The sequence below is a fragment of the Artibeus jamaicensis genome, unplaced genomic scaffold (genome assembly GCF_021234435.1).
Source record: "Artibeus jamaicensis isolate MK-2021 breed Jamaican fruit bat unplaced genomic scaffold, CSHL_Jam_final contig_240, whole genome shotgun sequence".
NCBI lineage: Eukaryota > Metazoa > Chordata > Mammalia > Chiroptera > Phyllostomidae > Artibeus > Artibeus jamaicensis.
In genome coordinates this window covers 16,073,687-16,095,130 of record NW_026521506.1, presented here as the reverse complement: position 1 = coordinate 16,095,130, position 21,444 = coordinate 16,073,687, and the positions used below count along the sequence as shown (strand labels likewise).

At 44.1% G+C, this 21,444-nt stretch overlaps 2 protein-coding genes across 9 annotated transcripts in view; one reads left to right on the top strand and one right to left on the bottom strand.

The window, feature by feature from the left end:
• Positions 1–3,101, top strand: part of MAP7D3 (MAP7 domain containing 3) — a 33,007-nt gene extending 29,906 nt beyond the window's left edge. For both annotated transcript variants that reach the window (XM_037142227.2, XM_037142226.2), the window contains exons 15-17: positions 884–1,076; positions 1,981–2,255; positions 2,870–3,101. In XM_037142227.2, coding sequence (XP_036998122.2) covers positions 884–1,076; positions 1,981–2,255; positions 2,870–2,877 — 476 coding nt within the window. In that variant the 3' untranslated portion in view covers positions 2,878–3,101. The remainder of the gene's footprint in view (positions 1–883; positions 1,077–1,980; positions 2,256–2,869) is intronic.
• A 5,631-nt stretch (positions 3,102–8,732) lies between these two features.
• FHL1 (four and a half LIM domains 1) overlaps positions 8,733–21,444 on the bottom strand; it is a 66,301-nt gene continuing 53,589 nt past the window's right edge. For 3 of the 7 annotated variants that reach the window (XM_037142220.2, XM_037142219.2, XM_037142221.2), the window contains exons 3-8: positions 13,440–13,621; positions 12,833–13,007; positions 12,048–12,217; positions 11,394–11,580; positions 10,627–10,826; positions 8,733–10,242 (exon numbers count right to left, since the gene is read on the bottom strand). In XM_037142220.2, the coding sequence (XP_036998115.1) occupies positions 10,159–10,242; positions 10,627–10,826; positions 11,394–11,580; positions 12,048–12,217; positions 12,833–13,007; positions 13,440–13,595 (972 nt within the window). In that variant the 5' untranslated portion in view covers positions 13,596–13,621 and the 3' untranslated portion in view covers positions 8,733–10,158. Of the gene's footprint in view, positions 10,243–10,626; positions 10,827–11,393; positions 11,581–12,047; positions 12,218–12,832; positions 13,008–13,439; positions 13,622–13,874; positions 13,950–15,066; positions 15,096–20,467; positions 20,577–21,444 lie in introns of those variants that run through there. The other 4 variants (XM_037142218.2, XM_037142223.2, XM_037142222.2 and 1 more) reach the window with 4 other exon arrangements.

The following is a 21,444-nucleotide window of genomic DNA, read 5'->3' as shown; positions in this document are numbered from 1 at the left end:
AAATATTAGTTGCTGCTTCTGCAGCTATTGTTATTTTACAGGCTGTGCTGAAAGACTATAGATGGCAGCTCCTTCTCAGCTGAGTGTGAGTACTAGCATTTCATAGCTCAGGACCTTCTGAGATATCCATGATTGGCCACAGGGGGAATGCTCTTTTGTACGTCATTGAGGAAAATTAAAATAATTTCATGATTATGAGTGCCCTGGAAAATGTGTCATCGATTTCCTTATGAGTCAGGAACCGCTTTATGTCATCAGTAATTGGCATCTGAGAAAACACTCTTTGTCTATCCTTTATCCCACATGCAAATCAGGTTGTCTACTAGTTACAGGGATACAGAGATGAAGACAGGGCCCTCAGCCTTCAGGAACCATAGCCAGCAGGGAGGCAAGACACATTAGCAAACAGTGATACTGCTACAAAGTGGTTGCACTAAAGGAAGTTTGGCCAAGATGCAACGAGAACATAACAGTAGGAGCAGGGTAGGTGTAGAGTCTGCCTTAGGGTGTTGGATAGGGCAGGAGGCAGCACTGAAGGTGAGACTGAAATAAAAGAGGGGATTTGGCTAGGTGGGTGACCAGGAGGAGGCGTAAGAAGGATGGTGCAGTCCCGTCCTCTGGCCTGGCATTCTTTCCTGCCAAGGGAGAGGGTAAGCTTCTTAAAGGTAGCCCCTTTGTGCTTTGAGAGTAGGGTGGACAGGTGTTCTGGGCAGCAGCCCAGACCATGGTTGTGTAAAGTAGAGCAGCGTGGGGGCTGCCAGACCTGCTTCTCTAGTCACTGCCCGTGACTCTTCCTGACATCAGACAGACATCCTTATCACAGCCTTCATTCTTGTCTTTGTTGTAGAAACTGCAGTTTTAATCTTATTTCTTTTTTTTCTAGCCAGTACAGGTGGCATGAGTCCATTTAGAAAACCAAATGCAAGCTTTACAAATGTGAAGCGCATACCCAGGCTGCTGTTTCTAGATGTCAATTCAGACAAAGTTTATTCAGTACAAAAAACATCTTTAAAAAGTGACGTGAAAAACTTAAGACAAAAGGTGAAAGACCCTTTGGCTCAGGCCAAGGGTATCAGGTGAGTTACTCAGTGAGCTTATCAGAGTAAACTTGGTGGCATTATGATTGACATTCTTAGAATGATACATGCGATTATTGACTGAGCTCTTAGTTTGTGTCAAGCACTTAACTTACAGAAGTGAACTGATACCCATAACAGTCCTGTTAGGTAAGGACTAGCATCCCCGATAAGGAGACTGAGGCATGGAGGGATTATGTGTCTTATTTGTGCAATAATACACTTTTCCAGAGAAGAGCCCAGATTCACACCCCGATACATCCGACTCAAAAATGTGCTTTTGTTCACACTGGTTAATGTTGTCTCGTAAAATCAGGGAAGGGGGTCATTGATTGAGTGACTGCTATATACGAGGCATTTTACATGACCTGTTTTAATTCTCATTGCACCTCTGAGTTCCATATTGATGAGCTCATTTTACATGTGGAGAAACTGATGGCCAGAGGTTATGTCTGAAGAGTGGGAACAGATTCTAAGAAAGGAAGGCTCTTAGAGTGATTGGCTGAAAGACATTAACCTACAAGACCCATGAAAACACTTTGCTAAGAGGCATAGTGATGGTGTGGAAAGAGCACTGGAGCTAGAAAACCCACGTTAGCCCTCACTCCACCTTACTGGCCACGTCCCGGGTCAGCTTGCTGTAGGCACAAGGTTTTTGGAGCCTTCACACTTAAGTGCTCTGAGTCCCTCAGCTTGTCCATGAAACCTAGGACTTCATAGGACAGTTTGAAACCCAGTGTGATCTCCAGGGTCGCTTCCGGCCTTCCCATTTTATCCTTCTGAAAGTTTATTTACTTCCAAGGCATTCATTTCTGAAAAGTTTAAATTAAAGCTTGAAATTTCCTTCGGGACAAAGCCCTGGTTTGGGAGTGATTAGGATTCTGACAAAAACATCTCCTTCCAGGCTATCCACCAACACAATTATGAACCAAGTAACAAAAACTGAAAAGGCTGGGGAAACCAGCAACACCGTGGAATCACCCGGAAGTTTACAGTCAGTGTCACACGAAAGTACACATGACCAAATACTAGGTATCACCAACGAGATCGAGCCACTTGTGTCTGATAGTCTTCCTGATAGCCAAAAGCACTATCTGAAAGGTTCCATAACATTCTACCGAAGTTCCCAGATACCTTTAGAAGACAAAGATAGAAACAAATCTGATTCTGCTTCATCAGGTAAGGCTTTATCTCATCTTCATTTTGTTTGCAAGTCAGGTGACCCCGAACAGTTCTGCTTCCTGCTGTTCCAGGCCATCTTGGCACCATGTAACTTTGGAGGTTAGGGGAAAGACAGTGGTGGGTTTAAAAGCTAAGTTGATGTCAAAGAGTCTTCCATCAAGTTAGTTTTTAGAGAGTAAATGACTTGATTCTAATTTTTATGTTCTGCGTGTTCTGCCAGATAAAATACAAAGTAGGTTCTTTCACACTCCAGATAGATCCCTCTGATTCCTCTGAGCTCCTGATCCACTGGCTGCTTGACAGCATGCACGTTATCACTTAGGGCAGAGGGTTTGTGAGGTCTGTGGAATTTGCCTGTCAACCTGTGTTTCCAAAACCAAAACGGCTTTGGCTTTCTATCCTTGAGTGCTCTCTTTGAAATTCACAGGCAGCATGGAGTCATTTGGAGGTTGAGGATATGGACATTTCTAAAGGCACCAGTGTGTCAGCATCTCCAGGGGGCTGCTGAGGGTCCCTGGCCCACCCTGAACAGAGGAAGGCCAAGGCCCAGTTGCTGTGTGACCAGCATCTTCTTCTCTACTAATGTTCCTTTTCTTCTTCCCTCTCGTCAGATATGTAAACCTCGTTCAGCCTGGAAGAAAATTTATCCTCCACTCTGGGTTTCAACTTCCAGGCCCATCACATGAAGTTTCTCCACTTCTGCCTGAACCAGGCAAAGAAAATAACCATCCTCAAAAAGGAAAACACCAAACAAGTCATTTTAGCAGGTCTGAGAAGATGCTCCCTCATTTTATCTTGACTCTTGAGCATAAGAAAGGGTTCTGATTAAATAGTGTTTTTGTCTCCATGGTCTCTCATGTTTGTATTTTCCTGCCAACACGTTTGAGTGTGCATCACGGGTGTTTTTATAAAATAGTACCTCTTGAACTTCTAAAAAAATAATTTTCTGTCAGTACATATTGGAAATAATGTTTAAAATAATGTTTATTGTATTTAACAGTTACAGTAATTAAGTAATTAAAAATGTCTGATCTTGTAGTGAACATAATGAGTTATGTGAGGGACTCAAGATTGCTCACAACAGTTTTGTTGGATTATTTCTAATGTAACAGCACTAGTGGTTGCAGAAGAGAGGAAAGCATACTTTATCATGTGTGTGTATTTCTAACCCTGCCAGCTGAGTACACAAGCACTGATATCTCTAAATGATGGGAGTCCTAGAGAGCGTGATCTTGGAACAATTAGCATCTTTTGTGTTCTTGTCAGTATTTCCTTTTGAAGTACCTATTGAGGTTTATCTACAGAAATGTGTATTATTTGTATTGTGTACATAAGGCAGTATTTGGTTGTTGTGTGGTGGGGTATGTTTACGGTATATAATGTTTTTCAGTTTATGCTCTCCAGTCCTGCCCTTCAGTATACATTCTGGCATGGGATGTGGGACCAAAATTTGCTTGCCTTTCTATAGCCATTGGCTGCAAGTAAATACAGGAGACGTGCATTATTCAGTCCTTGTGATAGCTAGGCACATAGACATACACATGCATGCACACACACACACACACAGGATATATGTTTACCAAAATGCATGGAGTCCTGATTCAAACCATTGACTAAAACCTAAATGCAGATTAGTTGTCGTAATGCTAGTGAGTTTTGGGGTGAGTCACAAATAGTCCAAAGCAGGCCCACGTTGTTTTCTAGTCACCAGTGTTGGATTAGTAAATGGAAGTAGTTATTCTTTCTTACTCTTTTTGTTATTCAGAGTACTATACCTTTGTTACAGGTTAGAGCTTGGTGCCTTAGATTTAAAAACTATTTTTATACACTAGTTCTTTTACAAAGAAGGCAGAGACAATCATCCTAATGATGGTTCTGAGAGTTTTCTGTGCATCATGTGTTGAATTACTGTTATACCTCCATATAAATGTGTGCTCTGTGAAATAAACTTTGCAGACAAAGCTAAGTTTTGTTTTCATTATAATAACACAAAATGTACTGTGACACCAATTGTTGACTAAGCCGTGAGCACAGGCAACTAGCAGTGTCAATAAGTAATAATCAAATCCCCTCATGCTCCTCTTCAGCTAGTTGGTGATTTGACAGTTCCAGATGTGGGACATTAAGATGTGAATTTTAAAACTCTGGTCTTCCTGTACCTGTGTCGGTGTTTGTTACTCTTCCCCTGGATGGTTCTGACTTAAACTTGAGGGCAGTGATTAAAGTACCTTTCTTTTTACTGGGATGAAATTCACATAAGTTACCATTCAGTACGTTCACAGAGTTTTGCAGCTCTCAGCACTATCTAACTGCAGAACATTTTCATCGTCCTGCAAAGAAACCCGAGACCCTTTACACAGTCATTCCCCAGTCCTCCCCTCAGCCCCCCTTTTAAAAAGAATTTTATTTATTTATCTTTAGAGGGGAAGGAAAGGAGAGAGGGAGAGAAATATCAGTGTATGGTTGCCTCTCGTGCATCCCCTGCTGGGAACTGGCCTGCAACCCAGACATCATGTGCCCTGACTGGGAATTTTGAACCGTGGTTGTTTGGTTTGCAGGCCTGTGCTCAATCCACTGAACTACACCGCCAGGTCTCTCCTAGCCCTTTTAAACCTCATTTTTGGTGCTTGAAATGGGTGAGGAAAGCACATTTGCCTTTTAAAGTTCAAGTGTGTGCTCAGGCAGTGATCGGACTCTCATATACCCATCTCTTCATGACATCATTTATTGTGCACGGCAAAATCAGTGTTCTGACCTGCCTATAAAGATTGAGTTTCCAATCTTGAAACATGTTCTACTTCAGCAGTTTTTTTTTTTTGATAAGGGGAGGTGTTTATGAGAATAGTGGCAGCCATTCTCCACTTAGCATTACATTCTTTTGGAAGTGTTGAACCAGGAAGCCCCCTGGTGTGCACACAACTTGAAACATGGTCAAAGCACCCTGTTTATAGCTGCAAAGTGATGGACACCGATCTAGCTTCTCCCTTTTTTTGGAGGCTGGTGCTCTTGAACCTTGTAGGGGACACATTGGTTGTCTCCAGTTTCCCTTCCTCTCTGGATAGTTTCTTGCTATCCTCTCCTCTGAGGAACACGTTCCTGGCCTTAGCAGTAGATTCTGAGGCTAAGCACATTTCTTCTACCTATGTCATAAGCACTGGAATGAATTCTCTTAAAGGCTCCAATCCCAGGCCACCACTGACGTGTAGTATGGAATAATATGAGGGCCACTAGACATGGATCTGACGATCTGAACCTTAGCCAAGGTGGCAGTACCTGTGACTGCTTATATTATGAATCTGCTGAGCACTCTTGTTTGGCAAGTGATGGAGACCACACTACCATCTCTAAGGACCCTGAGGAGTCAATTAACTCATTATGGCAAGAGCTGGGGATTGGGACTAATAAAACAGTAGCTAAGTGTCAAGAAGCAAAAACCAGGAGGCAGATTCACATTTTATCGTGGGTCAATTCCCTGTGTTACTTGCAGTGCCCCCAGGCTGGGACTGGTGAAGCGGACCCCCAGAGTCTGCCTCAGCCTCTCCACCAATCCAGTTCCAGTGTTTCCAGAAGGGTGTGTCTAATAACTTTCTCAACAATGTTATAGTAACTAGTTAAGTTTGCACGTACTGTATGCCAGGTGCTTGATAGGCTCTCACTTGATTTAAACCCTCACAAAAATCCTATGAGGTATGTGTATTCATTTTTACCTAGGAGGACATTGAGATTCGTGGAGACTGGCATTTGTTCAAGATCACTCAGCTAGAAAAAGAACTGATTCAAACCTGTCTTGTCTGAATCTAAAGCCAGCACCCCATACTGCATAGAGACTGGGCACAGTGTCCTGTGCTTTGCATGGTAGTTCATACACTTTCTTTGCTGATGTACATGATATAGTCATAACTTGGTACTTGTCAGCTTCAGAACTTGTGAACTCCTTTACTTGTCGCATTTTGACAAAAAAATGTTTCAGCACTTGGACTTGCACGGAAGTCATTGCGCTTGCTACAATTTGTATGAGTCATGATGCTGCCCCACAAGAGAAGATGCTTCATCATTCGATATTTGTCAGTTTCAGCACTTGTCATGAATTCCTGAACAAATTAAGTACCAAGTTACCACTAATTGCTAAAGTTTATTGACTGCTTTTACTGGGTGTCAGTCACCCTGGTCAGCATTTGTGTTATTCTGAAATCTGCATGTGATTCTGCAATGTAGGAATTCTTTCAAGATCTTATTTTAGAGAGGGGAAGGGAAGGAGAGAGGGAGCAAAACTGTGTGGTGGCCTCTCATGTGCCTCCCTACTGGTGACTTGGCCCACAACCCAGGCATGTGCCCTGATTGGGAATTGAACTGGCGACCCTTTGACTCACAGGCCAGTTCTCAATCCACTGAGCCACACCAGCCAGGGCCAATGTACGAATTCTACATTTCATTTTACAGGCAAGGAAAAAAATGTCCAGGGAGGTTAAATAGCTGACTCAAGGGCTCATAGCCAGAAAACAGGAAGGCAGCCAGGATTTGAATCCTGGCAGTTGGGCTCCAGAACCCACCCTGTTAACCACAAGTAGGTATGTTCTTGATATCCTGCTCCCCTTAATTTGGAGGGATACAGGTTTTTCTGCTGAAAATTTGTTACCTGAAACTTCCCCTCCCTCCTTAGTCTTGTGGTTTTCACTCAACATGAAGTACTGAGCAGTGAGCATGATAGTTTTCTTGTGATGTGTCAGTCCCTGCCCTAAAGGAGCTCACTATTTCCATGACAATGCAGTGTGAATAAGGGATGGGCTACATGTGTGCCGAGTGGGGTGATTTGAGACTTACTGTGTGACCTTAGGCAAACCTCATAACCTCCCTGAATGTGTTTTCTCATCTAGAAATTGGGGTGGGGTCAAGAGTACAGTGTTGGCTGTAAGGGTTCACGATAATGTCTATGAGGTGTTTTTACTTCTAAATATGCTCAAGTGTTAAGAGGAGGCATCATGGCATGCAATAGCCAGAGATTGACTCCCATGGGTATTTCCTGGGTGCGGAAAGTGGTAGAGGAAGTCTGTTAGGGATGTGGAGGAAATGGTGGAATGGAGTCCCAGGGTTGAGGGCCAGCAGTTCATGCAATACTGGTGGCTGCAGCTGTAACTGTGTGGGCTTTTCTCAGCAGAGCTTTTGGGCCCTGGTGTGGGCTGGGGTTTTGCAGGCCAACTGAAAAGGGCAGGAAAAGTATAACATGATTGAGGGGGTGGGGGGTAAGAATGGTTGAAGTGATACACCATTGAATCTAGGGCAGATACGGATGGAAGTGGGAGGGAAGTAAGGGCTGGGAGGGGCTGAGAGAAGAACCTGGGACCATGGACTGAAAGGCAAGGAATAATCTCAGTGAAAGCAGGAGGACCAGGAAGGGAAGAATGTATGGTTAGAGGACATTTGCCACTGGATGATAGACGGTCCAGGGTTTGCTGAAGTGAAGCAAGCAGAGGTAGAGGGTGTCATAGTCTTTCCCTATGGAGAGCATGTAAACCGGTGTCCATCTTGAGTGAATGGTGTGGGGAGGTCGTCCCTCTGTCCAAGGCTTGCCCCTCTGGCCTCCATCCCTTGCCAGGGAGAGCAGATAAGACTTGTCATTGTTTTAAGGGTTGCTCATTATTCCAGGGAAACACAAGGGGATATTCCCCATTCATAAAAATGCTCGTGGTTTCTGACAGGTCCTGATTCCCTTCTAACACACTGCAATCCAATGCCCTTTGCTTTTATTTCCCTGGGCCTAAGGCTCATCAAAGACTATGTCCCTCTCTTTCCAAGTCTGTCTTTAGCTGAAATATAGTTTGACTAGGTGCCCTTATGGCCTGGTGACCCTTCTATCATGTGGGATGGCGCAGCACACCTGTTTCACCTGACCTGCACTGCCGCCCTGCAACAATCATACAGGGGTGAGCAGGTTGAAGGGTTCAAGAACAGGAGCACCAGGTGTTAGCAATGATGTTGAAGCTGCAACCTCTGGCCCCCACCCCTAACTGAAGTCCTTGGGCCCATATGAGCAGCTTGCCAAATAAATACTGTCCACAATGGGGCATGAGATTCTTCTGAATACCCAACCATGGAGGGCAGCAGTTGAGGACATAGCAGTGTTGGTCCTCGAGTCTGGGGCTCTAGAGGGCACAGGGGAAGGGTAGCCAACAAAATAGGGATCTTCATGATTTCTCTATGGCATGCTTCAGCCACAATTCCCTTCCCACCCCCATTCCCCAGCCAAACACAATAAATCTGCCTCCTTTAAGGGATGAGAGCATCTGGGAAATGCTGTTTTGAGTCAGAATGGGTTTTTGTTGTTTTTAATTAGATCCAAATGCTGTTATAGTTTTGTTTTGTTTGTAATCTGTGCAGTCGCATTGAACTACATTCTTGAAGTAAGTCATTCAGGTCTGTGCATCAGTATCACCTTATAGCAATTCCACCTGGCAGAATGAAAAGACAGGAGGCAAGTTATTTATATGCTGCTTTATTTCTTTAAGGATACACTGAAACATTAGATAATAATAGCTAATGACAAAATGTAGAAATGGGGCATCGGCTTCTCTAACCACTGCTAAGAGAATGTTAATATGTATTGTCATTACATGTTCACTTTTGTTATCGTCTCATTCTACTATGTAATATAACAATGTAGCTAGAATACAGTAAGTAGGTGCTCCTGCCTCTCAGGTAAGCAATACAGGGAAATCTGCCTGTGAGGACGGCGACCTCCTCACTCCCCCAGAGACTCAGCTAAGCTCTTGAGGAACAGTCCTAAAAATCACAAGAGAGGGGGCATTGGCTGGCCTCTTTAACACAGAGACAAAGAGCAGACAACAACTATGTTACAAGGGTTTCAACTCAGCTGTTTGGAAATGTCACATCTGTGTGTCAATGACAGTCCCCGCACCTGCTCACCTACCCCTCTAGAGTGTTATGGTTACTTTTGTGGGATGATTTCAAAACTGCAGGAACATTTGAGCGGGCTAAAATATTTTCATGCAAGTCTCCAAACCCATAAACCATGTTGCTATTAATATTAAAACAAAATATTGTTAAAAAGAGAAAAACGACAGGTGGGTTAGTTTTGTTAAGCTTCCAGAAGTATTCACGGTGACGATATTCCTGAGGCTCGTTTTCTCAGATCTGCCTACACTTTCCAAATCACCTGCGTGTTCCATGCTTGGCAGTAGGAACGCTCAGAAAACACAGCACACAGGGAACTCAAAATATTAGTACAGGTAAAAGGTCAGTTTAGAATCACAGCTAAGTTCAAATATTAATTTCTAGAAATTTGTATTAGTCAATCAAAAGCACAAAAGAACAGAAGGAAGGTTTAGATGAGGAAGTTAAACCATGCATTTCAGTAAGTTCTCTTTCTGCTCACAAAAGAGGGTGAGCAGCGAGTTGGAGCAGCCGCTGCAACTCTGTGTCGTGTGATGACAGTGGGTCCCAGCTGAGTCACAAAGGGCACCTCAGCGGGAGCTTTATCTCTTAGGCTTCTCGCTTACATCACTAAGCAGCTAAATGGTTAGCACTTTTCTGCTCTATGATAAACATGCAGAAGAGTCGATCTATCTAAGTGTTCATTTTTTAACTGCAGCCATTGCAAAATCAACTTTGCTGAGGAGTTACTTTTTGCTACATCCTAGTATGATCACTGTGTGCCCTTACTTGAGTAATACTGTAAAATGGGAGAAAAGACAGAAGGAACAACTTTGAAGAAGTGAAAGGCCACTCTTTCCCTATGGATGGTGTAGGGCAGAGGGTGAGGACACAAAGAACAAGATTCAATTCCATTTTACAGGACAGGAGCCCCTGTCACTTTACAGCTTTTTGGCACAGTCGGGGCAATACACTTGTTCCTGATGGAAAACAAAGCGCTTGTTGGCCAAATTCACGGAGCACTTTTTGCAGTGGAAGCAGTAGTCGTGCCAGGATTGTCCTTCATAGGCCACCACACTGGAGCCTTTACCAAACCCTGTGGAAAACACAAAAGAGAACAAAAGAGACAGCTCAGTGAATACAGGTGAGAGATACACCACTGCCTTGCCCATTTACACAGCCAACAAGCACGCAGGGGCAGCTTCTGCCCGGCCCCCAGGCCACCCCTCTCCACCGCGATCTGTCCCCCACACCATGCCACTGTGACCGCGCTACGGTTCTCAAGGACCTGAGAAGATGCCAGAGCTCAGCCAAGGGCTTCTCTGATGTAAAGAACCCACATTCCCATGCCACTGCAATCGCCCTGTGACGCTTGCACCAACCTCCCAGCATAACCAGTTTCTTTGATTTAGGTCAGGGCCATGGCATCAAAGTGGCCACCAGGAGGCAAACTTGGGCTGTTCGTGGGGTGTGCACTTACCGGGCCTCGAGGAGCTGCTAAGCTTCGATTTTTTCTATAAAGAACCACCACCCATGAGGGACAAGTCCTCTCTCCACCCGGATGCCTGCCCCGGAGGTTGGCGCTGGGAAACAGGGTGAGAGGCAAGCGTTTCCCGTGGCACACTGGGGGCTTCCTAGCTTTAGAGACTGGGTGGCTCACTCTTGACACAGTCCTTTTCCCTGAGGATGGCAAAAGTCTTCTCAAATGTACATTTCAAGGCTCCCCGGGGTGATGGGAACGGTGGAGGCGGGGGAAAAGGGCCCAGGGCACGTGGATCGCGGCGCAAGATGAGGAATGAAGTGATTAGCTCGGCTTCTGATCGCAACACAGCTGCCCACAGGCACCTCTGAGCTAGCCCTCAGCTATGGGATGTTAGGATCCCAGCCTACAGCTCTTCAGCCTCCCTCCCCTCCCCCTGGCCTCTACCCAGCTTCATCCCATTCTCCCCCTCCCCCACAGAACCCCACGTGCAGTGCCTGCCCATGGCATGGGTGTGGGTCTCAGGCTCGTGAACTTCGCAGCACAGCATCTTTAGTCAGCAGCAGTCAGGAAATGTTCTGTATTGCAAACGCTAACCTGGCCTGGGGGAGAATTCAAACTCTTAAACTCTTTGGGACCACAATGGCAAGGGGCAGGGGCATTCTTTGGGGGCCTTTGTGGATGAAACTGACAAAGTAGAAAAATGAGAGATGGTTACCATGCGCAAAACCTAGCCTGGCCGACTTAGCAAGGACTCTTTAGCCTACCAGTGATGGGGTTCTTGCATCCAGCACACTTCTTGGCCACAAAGTTCTTGTAGCAATCCACGCAGTAATACTGGTCCTCCACAGCGGTGAAACGCTGCCCAGCCAGCTTCTTAGAGCAGGTAACACACACAAAGCACTCGGCATGCCAGGGCTGATCCTGGTAAGTGATTCCTCCAGATGTGATGGCCTAGACCAGGGAGTGTAGCACCGGATTCAGATTCAACAACCATTTTGTTGAATGCCTACTATGTGCCAGGCACTGTGCTGGGCGCTCTGGTCTACAATATCTCATTTAATCACCACAATGGCCATGGGAGGCAGGTGCTATTATTATCCCCAAGTTACAAATGAAGACACCGAGGCTCAGAGAAGGCGAGCCTCTGTGCAAGGTTACACAGCAACAAGGTGGCAGAGGCAGGGCCTCTAGAGCCAGGGCTACCCGTGCTTCCATGCGGAGCAGCTTTCAGGACAGCCTGAATTGGCCCAGCCACTGCTTTCTACTACCAGTCTCCTCATCTGTAAAATGAGCATAATAATTCCCACGTCACAGGGCTGTCGTGGGGATGGAATGGGATAGTGTGTGTGCAAGTGCTCTGTCAACTGTCAAACGCTTCTAGAAACAACAGTCCATGCAGAACTCCCTGGACAACGTACCTTGTTGCACTTCACGCAATGCTTGGCAAATTTGGTCTCATGGCAAGTCACGCAGTAGAAGTCCTCCCCTTTAGGGAAGAAGCTTCCAGTCCCGATGACTTGCTTGCAGTTGCTGCAGGTAAAACAGTCTTTGTGCCAGACGGTCTTCTTGTACTCCACGTTCTGATCTCCTGCGGGGGGAAGCAATTGGATAGCCCCACTGACAGTGCTCTGCAGGGGGCTGCATCCACTCAGCTCCCACCCTGGGCCCTCCAGAGGTGAGGGAATGCAGGCCCTGCAGTTACTGGCCTCACGCTTCTGATGAGCCTACCCAGTGGGGCGAGGGGAAGTTCTCAACAATGGCCTACCTGTGAGTGTGCCAACCCAGATCTGTCTGGAGGGACCCCAGCTATAATGTTTGAGGAGGAGACGCCTGAGTCCCCACTCCCACACCCTTTGTGGACTTAAGAGATTCTGTAGGGGACTGGCTAACCCAGAGTTACATCCTAAGGAAGAGGCATGCTTTGATCACTTACTCTACCCAAATTGAGAAAGTGCTACATACTTTTTCACTTCCTTCTCTTGCCACAGACAGTTCTCTTCAGTGGTCTTTAGTTTCCGAATGTGTGCGTGTGTGCGAGCATATATGTGTACGCATGTATACATGTATATATATGCGTGCATATATATGCTAAAAGCTAAGAGCAGCTCACAGCAGCATTAGCCCCATCGTCCCAAGCAGCCCCACATAATCTGTGCCCAGAGGCCTCCTCCCTGACCACCCCAGGGGTGAGTGTGAGCAGTACCTGCCACAATTGGCTTGAAGCAGCCCTTGCACTTGGGGGAGTCCTCCCGTGTGGTACACTTGTTGCATAGGATCTTGTTGTCCTTGGACACAAAGGTCTCGTTTGCCAAAGGGTGCAGGCACTTGGCACAGTGGAAGCAGGTGTCATGCCAATAGCGGTTCTTATAGTGCACCTCCTGGAAACCAAGCAGAAGGGGATGGGTTGCTGTGAGTGACAGGGGCGCTGGGAGTGTAATTGCTGACTACAGGGATGACCCCACTCCGTGCACCTGGGGATGTCCCAAGGTGAATGCTCTAGTTAGTAACATGAAGGACACTGAGGTCAGGATGGAAGACTAATAGTTCCTGAAACAAGACTAAAAGGACAACAAACTGAGCTGGCATGGGCCTTGGAACCAGCCAGTCCAAGTCCCACAGAGACAGCTCAGAACACAAGCAAGGGAAAAAGTGCTAGAGACAAGGGTGGCTGGGCCAGAGCCTCCATTCACTTGTCTCCAGGCCACTGCCTGTCCTGCCTGCCACATGGGGGTTGCAGTGATGAAGAAAACTCAGGAGACATTGAGCTTTTGTTGTCAGCCACAGGAAAACCACATAGGGCCCACTGTTACCTTGGAGTCTGCACCAATGGGCTTGCGGCATTCCACGCAGGTGTTGGCACAGAATTTGTCAAAGCACTTCAGGCAGCAGTGGTGGCCATCCTTCTCCACGTACTTCTTCCCCTGCAGGGGGTCCCTGCAGTAGTGGCAGTCAAACTTCTCAGCCATGGTGCCCACCTTGTACCTGGAGGGACCTATGGGAGCAAGCAGGTAGAACAAATGACCAATGGAAGACCAGTGTGCTCCGCCACAGAGGCCTCCAGGGGACAGCTGCGCCAAAGCAACAGATATTTCACGAAGACTCTCAGGAAGAAAGAACCCTGAGGGTAGCTCCCAGGGGCTAGAAGGCTAATGGCCAGTGAAATCCTGAGGACTTGGGAGAAACCCTCGCTGGGTTATTTCACTGTGCTGCTTCACAGGACACTGACGGGGACAAGAGGATCTGACCTGGTGTTGGCCTGACCGGGTCTCTGAGTGGCTCAGGGGTGCTGAGCAGTGAAGTGAACGAGTTCAGGGCTGTGATGGTGCAGGCAAGAGAGAAGGAGTTGTTCTACACAAAGGCACATACAGCTTTGGGCACAGTCTGCATGCAGCAGCTGCTTGGGGGAGAGATGCCTGGCCAGTCATAGGCTGGCTGGCTCAGGCAGTTTGTAGAGGAGGGAGGCGCCCGAACCCTCCGCTTTAAGGGCTGCATTCTAGACAGTGAGCCAGAAATCTCCCTGCCAGCTCCCAGTTCTTCCTCCGTAACTTTTTTTGGGGTGCAGTGAGGGGGGGGTGAGATTGCATCCTCCAGAAGCCTCACTTTCCTCCTGTCTGTAAAATTCAGTTCATCTGAACAAAGACTTACTGCTGACTCCACACGACACTAGGCATACAAGTAATTCCTATTCATTTGCTTAAAATGTCTACATTTACTTTAACTCTGGCAGAACCCTTTTATATCCCTGAATGGGTCTTAAGGAGTTTTGTCCAAGGTAGTTTACTGACTTCTGAGACCTGGCCAATCAAGCAAGTGAGGACTGATTAAAGTGGCATTCTCAATCAGAGCCGGCAAGTTTTGCAACCGTGAATGACTTGTTGGAGTGATGTGTAATGTTGTGGTGAGCCAAAATTACATCCCCCTTTGTTCAAGCAAGTGTGGACAGATAGAGTCAATGAAGTGCTACTATTTAGGACATTTGCTGTTGGAAAAATAAAAATCTTAAAGTCAAATCTGGGTGGGAGTTACTCATAAAAAGTGTTAAAGTGATTATTCTCCAAGAAACATTCCCACTGACTTCACACAAACAAGTCCCTTTGGCCCCTCCTGAACCCCACCCACCTACCTGATCCCAGACCACCCACCTGCAATGACAAGCATTGCTAAGGCACTCTGTTAATCCTGTCACCAAAAAAGGTACCAAATGCCAGTTTCTAAAAGCTCTCAACTTCTTAAACATTGGCTAACTTGTTCCTCTCTCCCTGAAAAGGAAACTTACATGGGCAAATAAACAACAAATATTTAATTTGCTCAGAAAACATGAGAATGAAGACTATTTTCTCCAGCTACCCCCCAAACATGGTTATAGTGCTAGCAGACATCCTCAGCGTAATTCACAAAGAATAAGGGAAAAGCAATGAGCAGTTGCCCAGTACTCACCGCAGCTCTTCCACTAACTGAACGGCCCCAAACTCCCACTTTCAGTCCCATCCCCAGTGTTTTTTTTTTATACAAACACATGTCCAAGTTGTTTGGACCTTGTTGCCATAGACAACCAAATAGCAGTGTGTGAGCTAAGGAAACCGCACCCTGTGTCTCAGACTCTGCTAAGGCCGGTGAAGTGTCTCTCAGAACTGAATCCTTTTCTGAAGCCAGCCCCCCAAAACAGGGGACCAGACCACCGACAAGCATCATGCTCTGGGCCCGCCCAGCTCCAGTTTTTGCTGGCACACAGACAGGCCCTCTCGCTTCCACAGAACTGATGACTGAAGCAAGTGACATTCTTGGGCAAAGACAATTGACCAAGACAGTTGTATATGAGTTCTGAGATTAAGCCAGACCAGATAACACTTCTTACTACTTTTCCCCAGAAAGAAAAACAACATGTTCCCTTATATAACTGGATTAGAAATGAAAAGTAGAGACACGGTGAAACCAGAGTCTATCTCCTTGAACTATGCAGTTTATGTAGGGCAACTTTTATACTACCTTTAGTCTCTGCACCTAGAAAAATGTGCCTGTCACAGTGACAGCAAGTTTCAAAGGACTCTCCTTAATTCATCCTTGCTGGTCTTTCACATGTCATGTAAAATCTTTGTCTTACTGGCTTTTCTATACTGAAGTTGTGAACTCAAGAAAAATTTACTTTCTTGTAAAGAGGTGAGTACAGAAACCAAATAAATCTCCAGTAACAGTAAATACCAGGAAATTAAATGATCAGTGGCTCCTAAAAGTCATTTGGCAGGAAATCAGAATCTCTAAGATTAAACAGCATTGGCTAGTAATGTCAGCTGGTTTAGCCCTTCAAAGACTATTGTCTTGGGCCATATTTGAAAATCCCTCCTCCCTTACCAAAGTGTCTATTTATAGAATAAAACCTTGAGCCCTACTCATTTTAATGTCTTCTAGATATTCAGATATTGAAGTAATCCATGGCTCACCAATGAACATGGAAGTACCAGACTGTGTTGACATGAAGGCACAATCAGTGAAGCTGCTGATCACTTTATTATTCTGGTAGTACAGGGTCTTAAACCAAGCAAAAGGAAAATTACATGAATCCACCTCCGGTTAATGGCGTTTGGAGGTACTAGCTTCAGATATTATTGGTTTTTTTTTTCTTTTTGCTGTGTGAAGAATCCAGGGTCATAGTTTTAGAACTGATTTCCACAGTGGACTCAAGGCTTTGTGTGTGGAAACACTTATTTGTCAAGATAAAATAGGCACTTCCAGGAATGCTGGCTTTTCTGCCTAATACGTAAGCAGGCTGGAAACTTAAAGCATGTTAACAATGTTGATGGCAAATTCATGAACTTTAGTACTCTCTTGCAATAAATCCAATTAACCGAAACTTTGGGCAACCTAAATTAGTTTATCTCGTGTTTTTCCAACCTTATGATTATTTCATCCCAAACTATTTCAAACCAAGCAGTGTGCTTATGACGAAGCTGGAGTAATACATTCCTGCTGATGGGATAGTTACCATGTCAAAATTTTGCATAGAATATCAACAATATGTACAAGAGCAAAATATTTTGTTAGCTATTTAGCTTCAAAGAGCTTAATAACTCCAAGAAAACAGATTATAACTGACAATGCTGAGAGTTTTTGAAAAGACGGCAAATACCCTGATTTGTAGGTTCCACCAAAATGAGCCACAGTTAAGCACTGACTTCATGATGAGAGAAAAGCTTTGTACTTTCCTGTCTTTCCCTTCGTTGGAAATAAAAATAGAGAAAAATGGTGGTGCCATTTATCTTTTCTTTGGCGCTCTCTTTAATCTTAATGAATGACAGACATATATTGTAGGTGTTTATCTCTTAAGTAATCATTTTTATCCCTTTAAAAATTTCTAAGTACATGAAATCTGAAGCCTTTAACCTTTCAAAACTTCCAGATCTGTGTTTGCCTTGACCTGCTGCTGTTATCTGGGAAAGGGCATGACATCGTTCATTAAACAAAACTTGGATACATATAATTACAGCATTGCTTCCCTTCCCGCCTGTCTCTGCCCTACGGCAGCTCTCTAATTTTAACTTCACAGTGCAGCCCTCATCTGGATGTGGCGTTGAAGTTTCTCCATCACAGAAAAGTTTGCCAACACATGAGGAGCCCCAGGGACCTCATTCAGGGCCTTGTATACACTAGCCACACAGTAGATGCCTACTGACTGACAGACAGAGATAAATCACCACCATTAAGCTTCTAAAACCTCTTTCATTAAAAGCATTTTCCAACAAAGATTTCTCTTTCAGAAAACCAGGGGAGAGTTCCTGTGATCTTAAGGTGCTGACATCTAACCTACAGTCCATTATAGACCTAGCAGGTTAGAACGCTGCTGGAAATGTGACTGGCTAACCAAGTTTTTAATATTTATTCCAAAGTGGTAGCCTGATTTTTATGCTATGCCCACTTCAAAAGACACATCGTTCTTCACTTAATAAACAAGCTTCCTCTTTCAGAAAATTCCTGAACTACATCCAATATGCTATAAGGTACCTACATAAATCTTAGTATCTCAATAAAAAGTTTTGGCTTTTGATTTAATCATGAATCATGTACATATCAGAGTCATATAACATTGAAACCTTTTTTTTTTTACTATAAACCTCTCATTAGAAAAGATTCCATTTGTACTCAACAATCATCTTCCTTGTGTTCTTATGTGTATTTTTCACATATTTCATGCTAATGTTTGTTTTCTCCCTCGTGCCTAAGTGGCTCAAAATAAGAATATTTAAGGAAAAAGTGAATGTTATAACTAGGTTGCATTTTTCTAACCATGTGTTTTCCCTGAGTGGTACAATATACAGTGTAAACAATGAACAGCAATCCAAGTAGAAAAAAATTCAGGTTATTTCTGGTCTTTTAATTGCTAAGTCCAACATACCAGTATGTTAGTCATTCCGTGTGTAAATATTGGCTTCAAAAGAGAAAGGGTATATTGCTTTCCTAAGAACATTCACTAAATGGAACGAAGCTTTAGTTGATGAATAGGACACTTGTGTAATAGACATGCTCATGCACCTGGAGGTGTCGTCAGACATTTGAGAATAAATACCTAAGTAGCTGGAATGAGATGAAGATCATGAGTCATGGCTCAAAAGTAGTCTTTCATAGAAAATCAAAAAGTGGGTTTTTTCCCTTAAAAACAGAACATTTACAGAATGATTCAATGTTATTAGCAACTTCACTTGTATACTGCATTTAGGGAAAAAAACATAAATCTTTTTTTGGATTGCCAATAAACAGGTAACACAATTTAGATTATATCTGGTAGCAGGTGGGTTGGAGAGAGATTATTATTAAACAAAAACATTGTGTGCCATTGTACTTCCACCTGGACCAGATTCTACTCTAGTGCTATTTTGTCCGTAGTTGAAGCTTTTCTTAATGTTGTACACATTATGTGCAGCACATTGTCTTCCCTATAGGAAAACAGTGCTTCCAACCCACCAGCAATAGAACATGTGTTTTCAGTTTCTCTAGTTGTGGTGAAGTAGTAGGTAGTCAGTCACTTGGTAGTAATTATAAGTACAAAACGTTCAACTTCACCCTCAGCCGAATCTTCTGACTACCATTTTTCAGTTTTAGGAAGGCAATCCAGTTTGGTTATTCCCTCTCACCTGACCTTTTCATTCTGTATTCCTGCCCTGAGAATAAAGCACAGGGGGACGGCAGTGTGACCCACTGGGCAGTTGCTGGTGAAGGGAACTAATGGCTGTACATTATGGCAAATGATCTTAGTTCCCTCCCACCCACATCCCCACCCCAGTCCTCAGCTTGAAAGGACAAAGGGTAAAATATTTCAATCTACATCATCTCACAGACTATAAGTGTTCAATAACAAGTGTGTAAATTCTTGTCCTTGGAATGTCCTGTCACTATGTGGATAGTCCCTAAAAATGGATTCTGATCCAATTCTGTCCACATGAAGCCCATTTCAGAGCAACGTGGATTTTCCTTCTATGTGGACTTCTCTTTTTTCTGCTTTCATGGACCTATAAGCCCAGTGCAATACAAAATAATAATTCCTGATTTAAAAACTCATCTCAAAGGTGTCTATTAATTGGTCTAATTTAGTTAGTTATAGCCTTCAGATTTATATAAGCAAGAATAAAATTGGGATTGGGTGCAATTTAAAATCCAAGTTTGGATGTGTTATGATTATGTCACTTTTAAAATACAGTATGTACCTGTTTTGTCACTCAATTAGTAAATAAAATGGGGAGTTACTCTACCAGTTAACATGCATTCAAGGTCCATTGGAACAACGGGTGCAGCTGAATAGTGTGCCTTCACCCAGAGAATGTGTATGTTGGCCGATTACCACAACCTCCGGCATGTGGTGCCATGTTTGTAAAATGGATCCTGGGGGGTGGGGGAAAAACAAACAGCTCTTCAACTCTTGAACAAGGAAGACACTGCAAATTCATTCACTAAAGCAGGGAACTCCACTGCGGCACATTTGTTTTAAAACACTAAAGGAGACATTTCTAAAAGTACTGCCATTGTTTAAATATCAACAGGCAGTCACGAGTTGTCAAAAATAATTTTTATAAACCACTGCCACTGATAATTGCTTTGTCCCTTAATCTGAAAACTGGGAGAGAGGACAGGGTGCCTGGTTTCCAAGAAAGGGAACCGTTACTTAGTCAGAAGGCAACAAAGCAACGACAAATTCCTGGCTTCAGAGGAGAGACAGGCAGCAGGCTGACTAGAGAGAACCAGGCAGCCTTGGGAGACCACCTGTCCTTTAGTCCTTTGACCCCTGTTCCCCCATGTCTTGAACGCTGACGAAGGGCTTTCTTAACATCAGGTTACAAAACAAGAGGGAGACTCTTGTAGTAATGACGGTGCAGGTTCTGAAATTTTGCTCCCTTTTCAGTTAATAGAACCTAAGCATTATATCAAAAGGATCATATCTGTTTCTTTAGAAAGATTAAAAATATTGTTCACAAAAAGGGAAGATATGTTATGGTAAGTCATTATGGACTTTCTTAGTTATAAATATTCCTCCTTCCAGCTGAAAAAGCCCCCTTGTTTCCTCACATAATTTCTTACGGTTTCATAAGATGTCCTGAAAAATGTACAATATAGTCAAATGTTTATTTATATTAAAAACAAGACACTCAAACTGCTTATTTTATTTGAGTAAGAATAATCTTTTGTCTTTGAAACAGTATTAGAAGGCAAGGACAGAACAGAGATAAACTATCTCTTATTTACTATTTAGATAATACTAAAGCCATTTAATAAGAAAGTATATTCTTTAGACAAATGATGGATTCACTGTCCTAACAAACTTCTCAATAAAACATAAAGAATATGAAGCATTTACCTGACTTATGGGAAGCCATGGCTCAGACACCAAGTTCAGGAGCAGCACCTATACCAGTCCTCCCCGGACCCCAGCTGATAAGGCTGTGGCTCATTTGTGAACATACATTTAAGGGGAAGCAGCTAACACAAAAATAACCAAGAGCAGATGGCCCACCCCTCCCAAGAGATCACAACCTTAATCCCACTAGAAAATTCTTAACCATTTTAGGTGATCCAAGGGAGAAGAATAGGACCCAGTAAAAATACCAAACACTACATATAAATACCTGTGGGGCTACTCAGCATCCAAATTAGCTTCAGAGCTAGAGAGGCCACATAGAAAGTCATCCCCTGTACCGGAATAAAATTTGGACTCAGCTCTGGCATAGCTTAACGCTGAGCCACCCTTGTTAACCCACTTTATGTGCCTAAAGAGCTTGCATTTGGCCCTATGAAGGGTCATTTTTGTGCTGTTAATAATAAAAGGAACTGTAAGAGATAGACTTATGTTACCAGTATAATTAAAAGAAATTACACATGATGAATATAGAGATCAAGGGTATGATCTATGTCCTCCTTGTTAGGTACCTGGCTAGCAGAATTACTAAAAAGAACAATTCTAGCCACATATCTCCATAGTATCAGACAGCATAGGGGAGGACAGACATACACACCTACACCTGTTATGTACAAGGCAGAGACTTTGTCCCACAAACAAAATCTCTTACTTTTCATTGTAGGGACAATATAAGTAAAAATACGGATGGAAAGGAAAACAGCAACCTATCATGCTGTAACACCTGAGCAGAACAACTGATGGCTGGAGGCTGGTCATCAGGAAGAATCTCTAGGAAAAGCTATGGTCCTCAGGATACCCAGTAAGTCCCCCCATAATCCCCTGCCCTGTTCTTTCTCTGGTCTCATCCCTACCCACTGTGCTCTCGCTCCCTTCAACTCCAGTCTCAATGGCCTCCTGCACCCTCCAGACAGAACCCA